At 45.8% G+C, this 20587-nt stretch overlaps 1 protein-coding gene across 1 annotated transcript in view; it reads right to left on the bottom strand.

Annotated features, from left to right (window-relative positions):
- The window catches only part of LOC109873150 (collagen alpha-1(XXIII) chain), a 154769-nt gene that overhangs the window by 32061 nt on the left and 102121 nt on the right, over positions 1–20587 (bottom strand). Inside the window, exon 5 of the mRNA XM_020464716.2 lies at positions 3959–4075. Coding sequence (XP_020320305.1) covers positions 3959–4075 — 117 coding nt within the window. The remainder of the gene's footprint in view (positions 1–3958; positions 4076–20587) is intronic.

Raw genomic sequence — 20587 nt, 5'->3', positions numbered from 1 at the left:
GGAAAGCTAAGGCCAGCTTCTTCAGGCAGAAGTTTGCATCCTGTAGCTCCAACTCCAAAAAGTTCTGGGACACTGTGAAGTCCATGGAGAACAAGAGCACCTCCTCCCAGCTGCCCACTGCACTGAGGCTAGGTAACACGGTCACCACTGATAAATCCATGATTATCGAAAACTTCAATAAGCATTTCTCAACGGCTGGCCATGCCTTTCGCCTGGACCCGTACAAATCAGCTGGGCTTGACAATCTGGACCCTCTATTTCTGAAACTATCTGCCACCATTGTCGCAACCCCTATTACCAGCCTGTTCAACCTCTCTTTCATCTCGTCTGAGATCCCCAAGGATTGGAAAGCTGCCGCAGTCATCCCCCTCTTCAAAGGGGGAGACACCCTGGACCCAAACTGTTACAGACCTATATCCATCCTGCCCTGCCTATCTAAGGTCTTCGAAAGCCAAGTCAACAAACAGGTCACTGACCATCTCGAATCCCACCGTACCTTCTCCGCTGTGCGACCTAGAATATGTGGACGTCTATAAGTACCTAGGTGTCTGGCTAGACTGCAAACTCTCCTTCCAGACTCATATCAAACATCTCCAGTCGAAAATCAAATCAAGAGTCAGCTTTCTATTCCGCAACAAAGCCTCCTTCACTCACGCCGCCAAGCTTACCCTAGTAAAACTGACTATCCTACCGATCCTCGACTTCGGCGATGTCATCTACAAAATGGCTTCCAACACTCTACTCAGCAAACTGGATGCAGTCTATCACAGTGCCATCCGTTTTGTCACTAAAGCACCTTATACCACCCACCACTGCGACTTGTATGCTCTAGTCGGCTGGCCCTCGCTACATATTCGTCGCCAGACCCACTGGCTCCAGGTCATCTACAAGTCCATGCTAGGTAAAGCTCCGCCTTATCTCAGCTCACTGGTCACGATGGCAACACCCATCCGTAGCACGCGCTCCAGCAGGTGTATCTCACTGATCATCCCTAAAGCCAACACCTCATTTGGCCGCCTTTCGTTCCAGTACTCTGCTGCCTGTGACTGGAACGAATTGCAAAAATCGCTGAAGTTGGAGACTTTTATCTCCCTCACCAACTTCAAACATCAGCTATCCGAGCAGCTAACCGATCGCTGCAGCTGTACATAGTCTATTGGTAAATAGCCCACCCTTTTCACCTACCTCATCCCCATACTGTTTTTATTTATTTACTTTTCTGCTCTTCTGCACACCAATATCTCTACCTGTACATGACCATCTGATCATTTATCACTCCAGTGTTAATCTGCAAAATTTTAATTATTTGCCTACCTCCTCATGCCTTTTGCACACATTGTATATAGACCCCCCCTTTGTTTTCTACTGTGTTATTGACTTGTTAATTGTTTACTCCATGTGTAACTCTTTGTTGTATGCTCACACTGCTATGCTTTATCTTGGCCAGGTCGCAGTTGCAAATGAGAACTTGTTCTCAACTAGCCTACCTGGTTAAATAAAGGTGAAATAAAAAAATAAAAAAATCTCTCTTTTGACGAACATATCAAGACTGTTTCAAGGACAGCTTTATTTTTTTCCATCTACGTAACACGCAAAAATCAGAAACTTTCTGTCCAAAAATGATGCAGAAAGATTAATCCATGCTTTTGTTACTTCTAGGTTAGACTACTGCAATGCTCTACTTTCCGGCTACCCGGATAGAAGCACTAAATAAACTTCAGTTAGTGCTAAATACGGCTGCACTCCCTACACTGGCTTCCTGTTAAGGCAAGGGCTGATTTCAAGGTTTTACTGCTAACCTACAAAGCATTACATGGGCTTACGCCTACCTATCTCTCTGATTTGGTCCTGCCGTACATACCTACACGTACGCTACGGTCACAAGACGCAGGCCTCCTAATTGTCCCTAGAATTTCTAAGCAAACAGCTGGAGGCAGGGCTTTCTCCTATAAAGCTCTATTTTTATGGAATGGTCTGCCTATCCATGTGAGAGACGCAAACTCGGTCTCAACCTTTAAGTCTTTACTGAAGACTCATCTCTTCAGTGGGTCATATGATTGAGTGTAGAGTGGCCCAGGAGTGTGAAGGTGAACGGAAAGGTTCTGGAGCAACAAACCGGCCTTGCTGTCTCTGCCTGGCCGGTTCCCCTCTCTCCACTGGGATTCTCTGTGTATAACCCTATTGCAGGGGCTGAGTCACTGGCTTACTGGTGCTCTTTCATGCCGTCCCTAGGAGGGGTGCGTCACTTGAGTGGGTTGAGTCACTGACGTGATCTTCCTGTCTGGGTTGGCGCCCCCCCTTGGGTTGTGCCGTGGCAGAGATCTTTGTGGGCTATACTCGGCCTTGTCTCAGGATGGTAAGTTGGTGGTTGAAGATATCCCTCTAGTGGTGTGCGGGCTGTGCTTTGGCAAAGTGGGTGGGGTTATATCCATCCTGTTTGGCCCTGTCCGAGGGTATCATTGGAAGTGGCCACAGTGTCTTCTGACCCCTCCTGTCTCAGCCTCCAGTATTTATGCTGCAGTAGTTTATGTGTCTAGGGTAGGGTCAGTTCGTTATATCTGGAGTACTTCTCCCATCCTATCCGGTGTCCTGTGTGAACTTAAGTATGCTCTCTCTAATTCTCTCTTTCTCTCGGAGGACCTGAGCCCTAGGACCATGCCTCAGGACTACCTGGCATGATGACTCATTGCTGTCCCCAGTCCACCTGGCTGTGCTGCTGCTCCAGTTTCAACTGTTCTGCCTGCGGCTATGGAATCCTGACCTGTTCACCGGACATGCTACCTGTCCCAGACCTGCTGTTTTCAACTCTCTAGAGACAGCAGGAGTGGTAGAGATACTCTTAATGATCGGCTATGAAAAGCCAACTGACATTTACTCCTGAGGTGCTGACTTGCTGCACCCTCGACAACTACTGTGATTATTATTATTTGACCATGCTGGTCATTTATGAACATTTGAACATCTTGGCCATGTTCTGTTATAATCTCCACCCCGCACAGCCAGAAGAGGACTGGCCACCCCTCATAGCCTAGTTCCTCTCTAGGTTTCTTCCTAGGTTCTGGCCTGTCTAGGGAGTTTTTCCTAGCCACTGTGATTCTACACCTGCATTGCTTGCTGTTTGGGGTTTTAGACTGGGTTTCTGTAAAGCACTTTGAGATATCAGCTGATGTACGAAGGGCTATATAAATACATTTGATTTGAACTGTTAAGATCTATCAAAATGATGTAGCACTTATTGCGGGACCCTGAAACCGGTGTGAAATGAGCCACATTAAGCTTACCAGTCAACCTACTTTGTACAGAACATTAATATTGCAATGCATAGCCTTACCGCATTTCATGGACCCAAGATCCATAGGTATCAGCTTAGGGAAACACACTGATTACAAAGATTAGCATCGTAGCTAATATTCATGGACCAAGATCCATAGGTAAGGCTGTACAATGAGATATGAATGTCAATGCACAATGGGCTATATAGCGAGGCGATTTCCCACCGTTAAAGCTCCCTTATATAAGCTACAATGATTAGAATTGTAATAGGTGTAATAGTAGGTGGATACCCCTCATTCCATTGGCCCAAGGTCCAGGCTGTATGCTGGAGGTTGGTCTCTAGTGAAAAAATGAACAAAGGGTGGTCTCCAGAGAAAACACAACAAAGTCTGGTCTCCAGACCATGCAAGTCTATGCTGTTTTTTTTCAGCAGGGAGTGAGATAAATCAATCAACCAAATACATTTTTTAAGCCCTTTTGACATCAGTTTTTGTTACAATGTGCTTTACAGATACTCAGCCAAAAAAACAACAAAGGCAGAAGCACAGTGGCTGTAAAAACAACCTTAGAAGGCAGGAAACTAGGAAGAAACCTAGAGAGGAACCAGGCTCCGAGGGGTGGCCAGTCCTCTTCTGACTGATGACTGTAGCGACATGGATGAGAGGAGGAGAGAGGGCTGTCTTACCTGCTCCCCAAGGTGACCTCTGGGCCCATCCTTCCCTGTGTTCCCAGATGGTCCTCTGAGGCCGGTTGAGCCAGGGGGCCCTGGGGGGCCGGGAGGGCCAGCCTGACCCTGATCACCCTGTATAGGCATGGAAGCAGAAGTATGAGATGAGGTAATAATCCCAATTCCCACAGTATTATCAATCAAAAAAAGTTGCAGAATAATTGTGTTGTCACACCCCAGACAAGTTCTTGAACCACTTTCAATATCTTAACTTTGATCAATGTGCTGTACAGTTAATTCCAAACTTTTCTGACAGTAGCCTCTTTTACCGCCAACTATCCTTGCCAATGTCAAAGTCTTACAGTGAGGCTTAAACTGCTGCTATGCATAATATTCATGCTATAAGACTGTTGAATGCTTGATGAGGTTTTATTCAAAGCAAGATGATTAACACAGTCATATTAACAGCAATTTATTTTGTCAAGTAAACAACAAGCTATTGTTGTCCTCCAATTACCATAGTTCTGACTGGCATTCTTTCCACCAATTATCATCCACAAACACAGTCATTTATTCAAACTCACTTTCCAAAGAGAGATAATTTACCTTCCCACTCATTTTCTCTCTCATTTGAAGCAGACATATGGAAGTGGCAGTGCGGCAAACATAAAAATGCTTGAGGCCAATAACATGCGTGTGAGATGTGAAAGAGTGAGGGAAAGTGATAGAAGAAGAGAGGGTGAGAAGCCAGCTTGAAGGGAGAGAAGAGAAAGAGGGCTGAGACGCACCTGAGACTAGCTTCAGGAGGCATTTCTGACTGCAGAGAGAAAGGGAGAGAGGGAAGCCACCAGAGACACAGAGTGAAAGAAAAACAAACAGAAAGAAAGAATGTACGAGAGAGGTTAAACAGAGAGTTGTGAGGATGTCAGAAATGACTATTCAATTTCAATTCAATTCAATTCAAGGGGCTTTATTGGCATGGGAAACATTCTACTATTCTCTATAGGCTTGACAGAAGAGAGGGAGAAGGAGAAAAAAAGAAGGGAGTGGCAAGGCTGGATGGAGACTCAGAGGAGAGAGAGAGATTTAGTGTTGGGGAAGGGGGGTAGGACAAACCTTGACAGTGAGAATATGAGTACTGAGCACACATGCAGAGCCCATGAGTGCAGGGTGTCCTTGACGTGAGGTTCGGACAGTGTTGGAAAGGAGCATTAGGATGAAGGAAAGAGGAGGGGTTAAGAGGAAGATAATGAAAGACAAGCGTGAGTAGGGTGAGAGACAACAGAGGGGGTGAAGGGATGGAATTGAGGTTATTGATCCATCTGTTAGTAAGCACAAATATCCTTTCTTGGCATAGTTCTAGTATGTATAAAGCCACTCAGCCATAACTGACTAGAGCATACAAAGACAATAGTCCTCCCGTCTGGTTTCAATCCTCAAACAATAGCGGCCTCGTTGTCTTGTGGCTGATTGCCTTCATATGAATATCAACCGTCCACGGAGAGATTCTTGTAATCTTGTCCATGTTTGTTTTAGAGCTGTGGTCAATATGAATTGTGGTACATATGAATTGTGGTCAATATGAATTGTGGTCAATATGAATTGCATTGGGTTTAGAGGCTAAAACCACATTCCACATTCTTTCTGGTGTAATTTATGTCCTCTGCTTTCTCAAATCTCTACACAGACACAACGACCATGGTAGACTGTACGCTCATCAGTATTGACACCCTCCTACGAATTCACATACACCTTGAAGTGCTAAAAGGGCATGCAAGTGCCCTCATATGTTAGATATTGTGAACTACAAAGTACGCATCCATGAATAAGAGTTTGGAGTGCAGACTAGGAAACAATGACCTGCAATAGAAACCAGGCCATAATCAGCTTTGAAGCAGAATAAGAGGGTTCAGAATGACAGGAATGCATCTACCCCAACAACCCGTTGTAAAATACCTTATTAGCAAAGAGTGACTGATGGTGAACCAATTGCTTCTTGATATTTGAACATGGCTGGGAAGCAGTGCTACTTCCCTTGACCTCGGTAGAGAGGACAACAGTATGGAGACTAGTGCCCGATGGATCAGTGCAAGATAAAATGTGTTTCTGTCTTATCACGGAGACCTGGTAACCGGGTCTTTCTTTTAAGAACTAGAGTCATGTGCACAGTGAACAGCAGTGCCCCAGAATGCCCTTCAGTTGGGGCTTAAATACAATAACTAGGCAATAATAATTTAATAGGCTGATCCAGGGCACCTAACAGAAGTGTGTTAGGGTGGGGGTTACAGGGGAGTCAGTAGGGTTGACTTATCGGTTTACGATAGGTTCAGATGTTGTATAAATTAAAATACAAATCTGGATTCCTGATCCATATTTCTCCCTATAATGTGGTAGACAGAATAAACTGTGGGTTAAAACAAAGGAAGCGAGTGTGTGGCTGGGGAAAATAAGCATTGTACTTGACCTGAGAGAGTGGAGCTGGTAAAATTCTGGTGTGTTGGTGAATGATAAAAGATACAGTGAGTATACAAAACATTAGGAACACTTTCCGAATATTGAGTTGCACCCCCTTTGTCCTCAGAACAGACTCAATTTGTCATGGCATGGGGCTACAAGGTGTTGAAAGTGTTCCACAGGGATGCTGGCCCATGTTTACGCCAATGCTTCTCACAGTTGTGTCAAGTTGGCTGGATGTTCTTTGGGTGGTGAACCATTCTTGTTACACACGGAAAACTCTTAAGTGTGAAAAACCCAGCAGCGTTGCAGTTCTTGACACACTCAAACCGGTGTGCCTGGCACTTACTTCCATACCCTGTTCAATGGCACTTAAATCATTTGTCTTGCCCATTCACCCTCTGAATGGGACACATACACAATCCATGACTCAATTGTCTCAAGGCTTAACAATCCTTCTTAACACCCACCTGCTTAACCCAGAATCTTGCCACACCAATGTGTCGGAGGAAACACTGTTCAACTGACGACCCAGGTCAGCTAGGGCACGATGAGCCAAGTAAAGCCCCCCCGGCCAAACCCTCCCCTAACCCGGACAATGCTGGGCCAATTGTGCGCCGCCCTATGGAAATACCATTCACGGCCAGTTGTGATACAGCCCGGGATTAAACCCGGATCTGTAGTGACGCCTCTAGCACTGCGACGCAGTGCCTTAGACAGCTGCGCCACTCTGTACTTTTTAATGTGACTTGCGACAGCAAAAGTCACACTATAAATATTGTCAAGTTTTGAGTGAACTTAAAAATTGTGCTTCCAAACAACACTGTGGTCAGAGCAGCACTGAGGTGGGTTGCTGAGTTCACATTAATTAATATCCCACAAGGCTTAATGCCTCTGCCTCAGCAACTCAAAGAAGTAACACTTAGATTTCCCTTGACCACCAAGTCAAAATGTTAAGTTCTATGTCTCAAAAAAGGTCTCACCTACATCTCACCAACTACCATAAAAACACTTTTACACAGCGGAAGCAATTCACACAATTTTCGGGATTCATGTAAAATTATCTTTCAAATCTAGTACAATTAATAAAGTTATAATACAATTTTCAACTTGAAATGGAATTAAATTCTGGAAGTATGAAAGTAATTTGCTTTGTACCTTTGTGTACTGTCATGTACTTTGATCATCTATAGCATTCTCTAATTTTCCTGTATTCTCTAGGGAGACCAAGGAGATATGGGGCCCAGGGTGAGAGAATTAAATATGTCATACACTGAGTGTACAAACCATTAGGAACTATTGCTCTTTCCTTGACATAAACTGACCAGGTGAAAGCTATGATCCCTTATTGATGTCACCTGTTAAATCCACTTCAATCCGTGTAGATGAAGGGGAGCAGACATGTTAATAATAATCCTCTACGGGATTGGTGTCCCCCCCGCGGGACGGTTGAGCTAACGTACGCTAATGTGATTAGCATGACGTTGTAAGTAACAAGAACATTTCCCAGGACATAGACATGTCTTATATGGGCAGAAAATTTAAATTCTTGTTAATCTAACTGCACGGTCCAATTTACAGTAGCTATTGTTTGAAGAGAGTGCACAAGAACAAAAAACTTTTATCAAGGCAACTGGAGGTAAATAATGTACTTACATTCAGTAATTTTCACTGATTTGTCATCCTGAGGGTCCCAGAGATAGAATGTAGCATAGTTTTGTTTGATAAAAAATGTAGGGACTGGGTGTGTCTGCCGCCCCCCCCCCCCCTTCTAGAAGTATAAGGTTAGTGCCTTTTCTGTAGGGAATTTAATTATCCATAATTGATGACATTGCTGAGAGTGTGTAAACTTAAATGTTTTATTACCATGTAATTTTTGTATGTTCTCTATAGTCATGTACTTGATAATGTATCAATTGACCAATTGATACAACTGACATTTTGAACAGTAATTCAATGGTTCATTGGATCAGCCTAAAACTTTGCACATACACTGCTGCCATCTAGTAGCCAAAATATAAATTGCACCTAGACTCCTAAGCGATATAATGGCCGTTCTCTTGCTCTTCAAAGATGATGAAAACATTTTTTGTGGGAAAACACGTTTTTTTCTTTGTATTATCTTTCACCAGATCTAATGTGTTATATTCTCCTACATTAATTTCACATTTCCACAACCTTCATAGTGTTTCCATCCTTGCTTCAGGTCCTGACCTACAGGCCGTTATATTTGCGTATGTCATTTTAGGGGACAGTTTTTAAAAAGGGTCCGATCCTTAAAGCGTGGTTTGGTGGGTCATGTTTTGGAGGATGAATGACTCGACCTTCGCCTCTCGAGCGCGCTGGGGAGATGAGTGATGAGACAAGATTGAAATTGGGTAGAAAATGGGGGTAAAATACGAAAAAAAAATCATGTAAAAAAGTAGCTTTTCTATAGGACTAATTGCACTATAGAAAAGGTATATTTTGTCATACCTTGTCTCCTTTTGGCCCAGGCAGTCCCTGACAATAGAGGAGAAAAAGGAAATAATGGACTGTGATGATCGCTGACAAAACTCATTCCTTCCAAGATATTTAAACTTTCACTTTAAAGACTCAAATGAAAGCCATACCTTCTACCTCATGAAGGGTTCAGGGTTGTGTGGTGGTTTGAGGTACACAGATTTTGTTCACTGATTAACTCTCCCTCTCTTACAACGGGTGGAGGACATATAAGCTTAGGCCTCAAAGGGTTACGCTCTACAGAATCTCATGATTGCAATTCATTCTGTGATGAGGTATCCGCATGAGGCCTTCTTAGAGTGTGTTTAGATTGAGATGAAAGGTATCTGCTAATATGAGCTTTGTGGCGATTTTTAATCCTCACACAGATGGAGTAAATAGACGTCAGTGTCAGAGTGATGTAACTGGGGTTGGAGGGTTGGGCTGCTGCTTTTCACTGTACTGTCAGATAACAGGAGCCTCAACACCCACTCACTCTCCACACGCAGTACATCTTTACACAAGTCTTGCAACCTTTTTTGCTCTGCACACATAATACACATAATAGTACACACAATTTAATAACTACATCTGGGGATGCATGCCATATACAGTGCATTCGGAAAGTATTCAGACCCCATTCCTTTTCCCACATTTTGTTACGTCACAGCCTTATTCCAAAATGGATTAAATTAATGTTTTTCCTCATCGATCCAAACACAATACCCCAGGAGTGGCTCCGGGACAAGTCTCTGATGTCCCTGATCTCCGGAGAAACCTGAAAATAGCTGTACAGCGACGCTCCCCACCCAACTTGACAGAGCTTGAGAGGATCTGCAAAGAAGAATGGGAGAAGCTCCCAAAATGCAGGTGTGCCAAGCTTGTAGCGTCATACCCAAGAAGACTCGAGGCTGTAATTGCTGCCAAAGGTGCATCAACAAAGTACTGAGTAAAGGGTCTGAATACTTATGTAAATGTGATACATTTGCCAACATTTCAAAAAATCTGTTTTTGCTTTGTCATTATGGCCTGTTTTGTGTAGATGAGGGTAAAAAATTTAAAAAATCATTTTAGAATAAGGCTGTAACTTAACAAAATGTGGAAAAAGTCAAGGGGTCTGAATACTTTCCGAATGCACTATAATTCTTAAGATTACGGTGCACTTCTGTGTTACATTTAGTCCAAATTCTTAATGAGGTGCAGGGAAAGTGTTTAAGATCGTGTATAAGTGCCTTCAGAACAAGGTAATAAATCAGATAATCTTATAAGAAAGGGGTACTTTTTACAAAGGCTCACTTCAGTCAAGACACACCCCATTTATTCTTGTGTGTGACATTGTTTCCACCTCTCATCCCATGTTGCAGACCAGCCTGCTGTGGTCCCTTGGATATAGACACAGGTATGCACAGGGCTGCCTTCAGGGCTGCCTGCCTTCAGGGGCTCATATAGCACACTGATGAATGGATAGGCCTTTCCAGACTAGGAGCACAGCTTTGCCAAGGTGAATCCAAGTTAAAAAGGTCTCCCTTAACCAGAGGGTGCTGATAATGAGCTGACCGGTAGAGAATAGAGGAGTGTTCATTTCATTTCATTCCATTCCTTTCATTCATGCATTCATGCTGAACAGTGGGACATACTGTAGGACAGATGTAGACACGCTTATGTACACCTCTCCTGAGTCCGTATGCACAGCTCAATTGGGCACAGTGTAGAGTCCACGTTCACTGTAACACAAAGCCATTATGTACACCTCTCCTGAGTCCGTATGCACGTTTTGGTAGCAAATCTATCAGCTCAATTGGGCACAGTGTAGAGTCCACGTTCACTGTAACACAAAGCCATTATGTACACCTCTCCTGAGTCCGTATGCACAGCTCAATTGGGCACAGTGTAGAGTCCACGTTCACTGTAACACAAAGCCATTATGTACACCTCTCCTGAGTCCGTATGCACAGCTCAAATGGGCACAGTGTAGAGTCCACGTTCACTGTAACACAAAGCCATTATGTACACCTCTCCTGAGTCCGTATGCACGTTTTGGTAGCAAATCTATCAGCTCAATTGGGCACAGTGTAGAGTCCACGTTCACTGTAACACAAAGCCATTATGTACACCTCTCCTGAGTCCGTATGCACAGCTCAATTGGGCACAGTGTAGAGTCCACGTTCACTGTAACACAAAGCCATTATGTACACCTCTCCTGAGTCCGTATGCACAGCTCAAATGGGCACAGTGTAGAGTCCACGTTCACTGTAACACAAAGCCATTATGTACACCTCTCCTGAGTCCGTATGCACAGCTCAATTGGGCACAGTGTAGAGTCCACGTTCACTGTAACACAAAGCCATTATGTACACCTCTCCTGAGTCCGTATGCACAGCTCAATTGGGCACAGTGTAGAGTCCACGTTCACTGTAACACAAAGCCATTATGTACACCTCTCCTGAGTCCGTATGCACAGCTCAATTGGGCACAGTGTAGAGTCCACGTTCACTGTAACACAAAGCCATTATGTACACCTCTCCTGAGTCCGTATGCACAGCTCAATTGGGCACAGTGTAGAGTCCACGTTCACTGTAACACAAAGCCATTATGTACACCTCTCCTGAGTCCGTATGCACAGCTCAATTGGGCACAGTGTAGAGTCCACGTTCACTGTAACACAAAGCCATTATGTACACCTCTCCTGAGTCCGTATGCACAGCTCAATTGGGCACAGTGTAGAGTCCACGTTCACTGTAACACAAAGCCATTATGTACACCTCTCCTGAGTCCGTATGCACAGCTCAATTGGGCACAGTGTAGAGTCCACGTTCACTGTAACACAAAGCCATTATGTACACCTCTCCTGAGTCCGTATGCACAGCTCAATTGGGCACAGTGTAGAGTCCACGTTCACTGTAACACAAAGCCATTATGTACACCTCTCCTGAGTCCGTATGCACAGCTCAATTGGGCACAGTGTAGAGTCCACGTTCACTGTAACACAAAGCCATTATGTACACCTCTCCTGAGTCCGTATGCACAGCTCAATTGGGCACAGTGTAGAGTCCACGTTCACTGTAACACAAAGCCATTATGTACACCTCTCCTGAGTCCGTATGCACAGCTCAATTGGGCACAGTGTAGAGTCCACGTTCACTGTAACACAAAGCCAATATGTACACCTCTCCTGAGTCCGTATGCACAGCTCAATTGGGCACAGTGTAGAGTCCACGTTCACTGTAACACAAAGCCATTATGTACACCTCTCCTGAGTCCGTATGCACAGCTCAATTGGGCACAGTGTAGAGTCCACGTTCACTGTAACACAAAGCCATTATGTACACCTCTCCTGAGTCCGTATGCACAGCTCAATTGGGCACAGTGTAGAGTCCACGTTCACTGTAACACAAAGCCATTATGTACACCTCTCCTGAGTCCGTATGCACAGCTCAATTGGGCACAGTGTAGAGTCCACGTTCACTGTAACACAAAGCCATTATGTACACCTCTCCTGAGTCCGTATGCACAGCTCAATTGGGCACAGTGTAGAGTCCACGTTCACTGTAACACAAAGCCATTATGTACACCTCTCCTGAGTCCGTATGCACAGCTCAATTGGGCACAGTGTAGAGTCCACGTTCACTGTAACACAAAGCCATTATGTACACCTCTCCTGAGTCCGTATGCACAGCTCAATTGGGCACAGTGTAGAGTCCACGTTCACTGTAACACAAAGCCATTATGTACACCTCTCCTGAGTCCGTATGCACAGCTCAATTGGGCACAGTGTAGAGTCCACGTTCACTGTAACACAAAGCCAATATGTACACCTCTCCTGAGTCCGTATGCACAGCTCAATTGGGCACAGTGTAGAGTCCACGTTCACTGTAACACAAAGCCATTATGTACACCTCTCCTGAGTCCGTATGCACAGCTCAATTGGGCACAGTGTAGAGTCCACGTTCACTGTAACACAAAGCCATTATGTACACCTCTCCTGAGTCCGTATGCACAGCTCAATTGGGCACAGTGTAGAGTCCACGTTCACTGTAACACAAAGCCATTATGTACACCTCTCCTGAGTCCGTATGCACAGCTCAATTGGGCACAGTGTAGAGTCCACGTTCACTGTAACACAAAGCCAATATGTACACCTCTCCTGAGTCCGTATGCACAGCTCAATTGGGCACAGTGTAGAGTCCACGTTCACTGTAACACAAAGCCATTATGTACACCTCTCCTGAGTCCGTATGCACAGCTCAATTGGGCACAGTGTAGAGTCCACGTTCACTGTAACACAAAGCCATTATGTACACCTCTCCTGAGTCCGTATGCACAGCTCAATTGGGCACAGTGTAGAGTCCACGTTCACTGTAACACAAAGCCATTATGTACACCTCTCCTGAGTCCGTATGCACAGCTCAATTGGGCACAGTGTAGAGTCCACGTTCACTGTAACACAAAGCCATTATGTACACCTCTCCTGAGTCCGTATGCACAGCTCAATTGGGCACAGTGTAGAGTCCACGTTCACTGTAACACAAAGCCATTATGTACACCTCTCCTGAGTCCGTATGCACAGCTCAATTGGGCACAGTGTAGAGTCCACGTTCACTGTAACACAAAGCCATTATGTACACCTCTCCTGAGTCCGTATGCACAGCTCAATTGGGCACAGTGTAGAGTCCACGTTCACTGTAACACAAAGCCATTATGTACACCTCTCCTGAGTCCGTATGCACAGCTCAATTGGGCACAGTGTAGAGTCCACGTTCACTGTAACACAAAGCCATTATGTACACCTCTCCTGAGTCCGTATGCACAGCTCAATTGGGCACAGTGTAGAGTCCACGTTCACTGTAACACAAAGCCATTATGTACACCTCTCCTGAGTCCGTATGCACAGCTCAATTGGGCACAGTGTAGAGTCCACGTTCACTGTAACACAAAGCCATTATGTACACCTCTCCTGAGTCCGTATGCACAGCTCAATTGGGCACAGTGTAGAGTCCACGTTCACTGTAACACAAAGCCATTATGTACACCTCTCCTGAGTCCGTATGCACAGCTCAATTGGGCACAGTGTAGAGTCCACGTTCACTGTAACACAAAGCCATTATGTACACCTCTCCTGAGTCCGTATGCACAGCTCAATTGGGCACAGTGTAGAGTCCACGTTCACTGTAACACAAAGCCATTATGTACACCTCTCCTGAGTCCGTATGCACAGCTCAATTGGGCACAGTGTAGAGTCCACGTTCACTGTAACACAAAGCCATTATGTACACCTCTCCTGAGTCCGTATGCACAGCTCAATTGGGCACAGTGTAGAGTCCACGTTCACTGTAACACAAAGCCATTATGTACACCTCTCCTGAGTCCGTATGCACAGCTCAATTGGGCACAGTGTAGAGTCCACGTTCACTGTAACACAAAGCCATTATGTACACCTCTCCTGAGTCCGTATGCACAGCTCAATTGGGCACAGTGTAGAGTCCACGTTCACTGTAACACAAAGCCATTATGTACACCTCTCCTGAGTCCGTATGCACAGCTCAATTGGGCACAGTGTAGAGTCCACGTTCACTGTAACACAAAGCCATTATGTACACCTCTCCTGAGTCCGTATGCACAGCTCAATTGGGCACAGTGTAGAGTCCACGTTCACTGTAACACAAAGCCATTATGTACACCTCTCCTGAGTCCGTATGCACAGCTCAATTGGGCACAGTGTAGAGTCCACGTTCACTGTAACACAAAGCCATTATGTACACCTCTCCTGAGTCCGTATGCACAGCTCAATTGGGCACAGTGTAGAGTCCACGTTCACTGTAACACAAAGCCATTATGTACACCTCTCCTGAGTCCGTATGCACAGCTCAATTGGGCACAGTGTAGAGTCCACGTTCACTGTAACACAAAGCCATTATGTACACCTCTCCTGAGTCCGTATGCACAGCTCAATTGGGCACAGTGTAGAGTCCACGTTCACTGTAACACAAAGCCATTATGTACACCTCTCCTGAGTCCGTATGCACAGCTCAATTGGGCACAGTGTAGAGTCCACGTTCACTGTAACACAAAGCCATTATGTACACCTCTCCTGAGTCCGTATGCACAGCTCAATTGGGCACAGTGTAGAGTCCACGTTCACTGTAACACAAAGCCATTATGTACACCTCTCCTGAGTCCGTATGCACAGCTCAATTGGGCACAGTGTAGAGTCCACGTTCACTGTAACACAAAGCCATTATGTACACCTCTCCTGAGTCCGTATGCACAGCTCAATTGGGCACAGTGTAGAGTCCACGTTCACTGTAACACAAAGCCATTATGTACACCTCTCCTGAGTCCGTATGCACAGCTCAATTGGGCACAGTGTAGAGTCCACGTTCACTGTAACACAAAGCCATTATGTACACCTCTCCTGAGTCCGTATGCACAGCTCAATTGGGCACAGTGTAGAGTCCACGTTCACTGTAACACAAAGCCATTATGTACACCTCTCCTGAGTCCGTATGCACAGCTCAATTGGGCACAGTGTAGAGTCCACGTTCACTGTAACACAAAGCCATTATGTACACCTCTCCTGAGTCCGTATGCACAGCTCAATTGGGCACAGTGTAGAGTCCACGTTCACTGTAACACAAAGCCATTATGTACACCTCTCCTGAGTCCGTATGCACAGCTCAATTGGGCACAGTGTAGAGTCCACGTTCACTGTAACACAAAGCCATTATGTACACCTCTCCTGAGTCCGTATGCACAGCTCAATTGGGCACAGTGTAGAGTCCACGTTCACTGTAACACAAAGCCATTATGTACACCTCTCCTGAGTCCGTATGCACAGCTCAATTGGGCACAGTGTAGAGTCCACGTTCACTGTAACACAAAGCCATTATGTACACCTCTCCTGAGTCCGTATGCACAGCTCAATTGGGCACAGTGTAGAGTCCACGTTCACTGTAACACAAAGCCATTATGTACACCTCTCCTGAGTCCGTATGCACAGCTCAATTGGGCACAGTGTAGAGTCCACGTTCACTGTAACACAAAGCCATTATGTACACCTCTCCTGAGTCCGTATGCACAGCTCAATTGGGCACAGTGTAGAGTCCACGTTCACTGTAACACAAAGCCATTATGTACACCTCTCCTGAGTCCGTATGCACAGCTCAATTGGGCACAGTGTAGAGTCCACGTTCACTGTAACACAAAGCCATTATGTACACCTCTCCTGAGTCCGTATGCACAGCTCAATTGGGCACAGTGTAGAGTCCACGTTCACTGTAACACAAAGCCATTATGTACACCTCTCCTGAGTCCGTATGCACAGCTCAATTGGGCACAGTGTAGAGTCCACGTTCACTGTAACACAAAGCCATTATGTACACCTCTCCTGAGTCCGTATGCACAGCTCAATTGGGCACAGTGTAGAGTCCACGTTCACTGTAACACAAAGCCATTATGTACACCTCTCCTGAGTCCGTATGCACAGCTCAATTGGGCACAGTGTAGAGTCCACGTTCACTGTAACACAAAGCCATTATGTACACCTCTCCTGAGTCCGTATGCACAGCTCAATTGGGCACAGTGTAGAGTCCACGTTCACTGTAACACAAAGCCATTATGTACACCTCTCCTGAGTCCGTATGCACAGCTCAATTGGGCACAGTGTAGAGTCCACGTTCACTGTAACACAAAGCCATTATGTACACCTCTCCTGAGTCCGTATGCACAGCTCAATTGGGCACAGTGTAGAGTCCACGTTCACTGTAACACAAAGCCATTATGTACACCTCTCCTGAGTCCGTATGCACAGCTCAATTGGGCACAGTGTAGAGTCCACGTTCACTGTAACACAAAGCCATTATGTACACCTCTCCTGAGTCCGTATGCACAGCTCAATTGGGCACAGTGTAGAGTCCACGTTCACTGTAACACAAAGCCATTATGTACACCTCTCCTGAGTCCGTATGCACAGCTCAATTGGGCACAGTGTAGAGTCCACGTTCACTGTAACACAAAGCCATTATGTACACCTCTCCTGAGTCCGTATGCACAGCTCAATTGGGCACAGTGTAGAGTCCACGTTCACTGTAACACAAAGCCATTATGTACACCTCTCCTGAGTCCGTATGCACAGCTCAATTGGGCACAGTGTAGAGTCCACGTTCACTGTAACACAAAGCCATTATGTACACCTCTCCTGAGTCCGTATGCACAGCTCAATTGGGCACAGTGTAGAGTCCACGTTCACTGTAACACAAAGCCATTATGTACACCTCTCCTGAGTCCGTATGCACAGCTCAATTGGGCACAGTGTAGAGTCCACGTTCACTGTAACACAAAGCCATTATGTACACCTCTCCTGAGTCCGTATGCACAGCTCAATTGGGCACAGTGTAGAGTCCACGTTCACTGTAACACAAAGCCATTATGTACACCTCTCCTGAGTCCGTATGCACAGCTCAATTGGGCACAGTGTAGAGTCCACGTTCACTGTAACACAAAGCCATTATGTACACCTCTCCTGAGTCCGTATGCACAGCTCAATTGGGCACAGTGTAGAGTCCACGTTCACTGTAACACAAAGCCATTATGTACACCTCTCCTGAGTCCGTATGCACAGCTCAATTGGGCACAGTGTAGAGTCCACGTTCACTGTAACACAAAGCCATTATGTACACCTCTCCTGAGTCCGTATGCACAGCTCAATTGGGCACAGTGTAGAGTCCACGTTCACTGTAACACAAAGCCATTATGTACACCTCTCCTGAGTCCGTATGCACAGCTCAATTGGGCACAGTGTAGAGTCCACGTTCACTGTAACACAAAGCCATTATGTACACCTCTCCTGAGTCCGTATGCACAGCTCAATTGGGCACAGTGTAGAGTCCACGTTCACTGTAACACAAAGCCATTATGTACACCTCTCCTGAGTCCGTATGCACAGCTCAATTGGGCACAGTGTAGAGTCCACGTTCACTGTAACACAAAGCCATTATGTACACCTCTCCTGAGTCCGTATGCACAGCTCAATTGGGCACAGTGTAGAGTCCACGTTCACTGTAACACAAAGCCATTATGTACACCTCTCCTGAGTCCGTATGCACAGCTCAATTGGGCACAGTGTAGAGTCCACGTTCACTGTAACACAAAGCCATTATGTACACCTCTCCTGAGTCCGTATGCACAGCTCAATTGGGCACAGTGTAGAGTCCACGTTCACTGTAACACAAAGCCATTATGTACACCTCTCCTGAGTCCGTATGCACAGCTCAATTGGGCACAGTGTAGAGTCCACGTTCACTGTAACACAAAGCCATTATGTACACCTCTCCTGAGTCCGTATGCACAGCTCAATTGGGCACAGTGTAGAGTCCACGTTCACTGTAACACAAAGCCATTATGTACACCTCTCCTGAGTCCGTATGCACAGCTCAATTGGGCACAGTGTAGAGTCCACGTTCACTGTAACACAAAGCCATTATGTACACCTCTCCTGAGTCCGTATGCACAGCTCAATTGGGCACAGTGTAGAGTCCACGTTCACTGTAACACAAAGCCATTATGTACACCTCTCCTGAGTCCGTATGCACAGCTCAATTGGGCACAGTGTAGAGTCCACGTTCACTGTAACACAAAGCCATTATGTACACCTCTCCTGAGTCCGTATGCACAGCTCAATTGGGCACAGTGTAGAGTCCACGTTCACTGTAACACAAAGCCATTATGTACACCTCTCCTGAGTCCGTATGCACAGCTCAATTGGGCACAGTGTAGAGTCCACGTTCACTGTAACACAAAGCCATTATGTACACCTCTCCTGAGTCCGTATGCACAGCTCAATTGGGCACAGTGTAGAGTCCACGTTCACTGTAACACAAAGCCATTATGTACACCTCTCCTGAGTCCGTATGCACAGCTCAATTGGGCACAGTGTAGAGTCCACGTTCACTGTAACACAAAGCCATTATGTACACCTCTCCTGAGTCCGTATGCACAGCTCAATTGGGCACAGTGTAGAGTCCACGTTCACTGTAACACAAAGCCATTATGTACACCTCTCCTGAGTCCGTATGCACAGCTCAATTGGGCACAGTGTAGAGTCCACGTTCACTGTAACACAAAGCCATTATGTACACCTCTCCTGAGTCCGTATGCACAGCTCAATTGGGCACAGTGTAGAGTCCACGTTCACTGTAACACAAAGCCATTATGTACACCTCTCCTGAGTCCGTATGCACAGCTCAATTGGGCACAGTGTAGAGTCCACGTTCACTGTAACACAAAGCCATTATGTACACCTCTCCTGAGTCCGTATGCACAGCTCAATTGGGCACAGTGTAGAGTCCACGTTCACTGTAACACAAAGCCATTATGTACACCTCTCCTGAGTCCGTATGCACAGCTCAATTGGGCACAGTGTAGAGTCCACGTTCACTGTAACACAAAGCCATTATGTACACCTCTCCTGAGTCCGTATGCACAGCTCAATTGGGCACAGTGTAGAGTCCACGTTCACTGTAACACAAAGCCATTATGTACACCTCTCCTGAGTCCGTATGCACAGCTCAATTGGGCACAGTGTAGAGTCCACGTTCACTGTAACACAAAGCCATTATGTACACCTCTCCTGAGTCCGTATGCACAGCTCAATTGGGCACAGTGTAGAGTCCACGTTCACTGTAACACAAAGCCATTATGTACACCTCTCCTGAGTCCGTATGCACAGCTCAATTGGGCACAGTGTAGAGTCCACGTTCACTGTAACACAAAGCCATTATGTACACCTCTCCTGAGTCCGTATGCACAGCTCAATTGGGCACAGTGTAGAGTCCACGTTCACTGTAACACAAAGCCATTATGTACACCTCTCCTGAGTCCGTATGCACAGCTCAATTGGGCACAGTGTAGAGTCCACGTTCACTGTAACACAAAGCCATTATGTACACCTCTCCTGAGTCCGTATGCACAGCTCAATTGGGCACAGTGTAGAGTCCACGTTCACTGTAACACAAAGCCATTATGTACACCTCTCCTGAGTCCGTATGCACAGCTCAATTGGGCACAGTGTAGAGTCCACGTTCACTGTAACACAAAGCCATTATGTACACCTCTCCTGAGTCCGTATGCACAGCTCAATTGGGCACAGTGTAGAGTCCACGTTCACTGTAACACAAAGCCATTATGTACACCTCTCCTGAGTCCGTATGCACAGCTCAATTGGGCACAGTGTAGAGTCCACGTTCACTGTAACACAAAGCCATTATGTACACCTCTCCTGAGTCCGTATGCACAGCTCAATTGGGCACAGTGTAGAGTCCACGTTCACTGTAACACAAAGCCATTATGTACACCTCTCCTGAGTCCGTATGCACAGCTCAATTGGGCACAGTGTAGAGTCCACGTTCACTGTAACACAAAGCCATTATGTACACCTCTCCTGAGTCCGTATGCACAGCTCAATTGGGCACAGTGTAGAGTCCACGTTCACTGTAACACAAAGCCATTATGTACACCTCTCCTGAGTCCGTATGCACAGCTCAATTGGGCACAGTGTAGAGTCCACGTTCACTGTAACACAAAGCCATTATGTACACCTCTCCTGAGTCCGTATGCACAGCTCAATTGGGCACAGTGTAGAGTCCACGTTCACTGTAACACAAAGCCATTATGTACACCTCTCCTGAGTCCGTATGCACAGCTCAATTGGGCACAGTG

Source organism: Oncorhynchus kisutch, linkage group LG28 (assembly GCF_002021735.2).
Source record: "Oncorhynchus kisutch isolate 150728-3 linkage group LG28, Okis_V2, whole genome shotgun sequence".
In the NCBI taxonomy this organism is placed as follows: Eukaryota; Metazoa; Chordata; class Actinopteri; order Salmoniformes; family Salmonidae; genus Oncorhynchus; species Oncorhynchus kisutch.
Note: the sequence above shows the minus strand (reverse complement) of the source record. Positions and strands in the feature narration are given on the sequence as shown.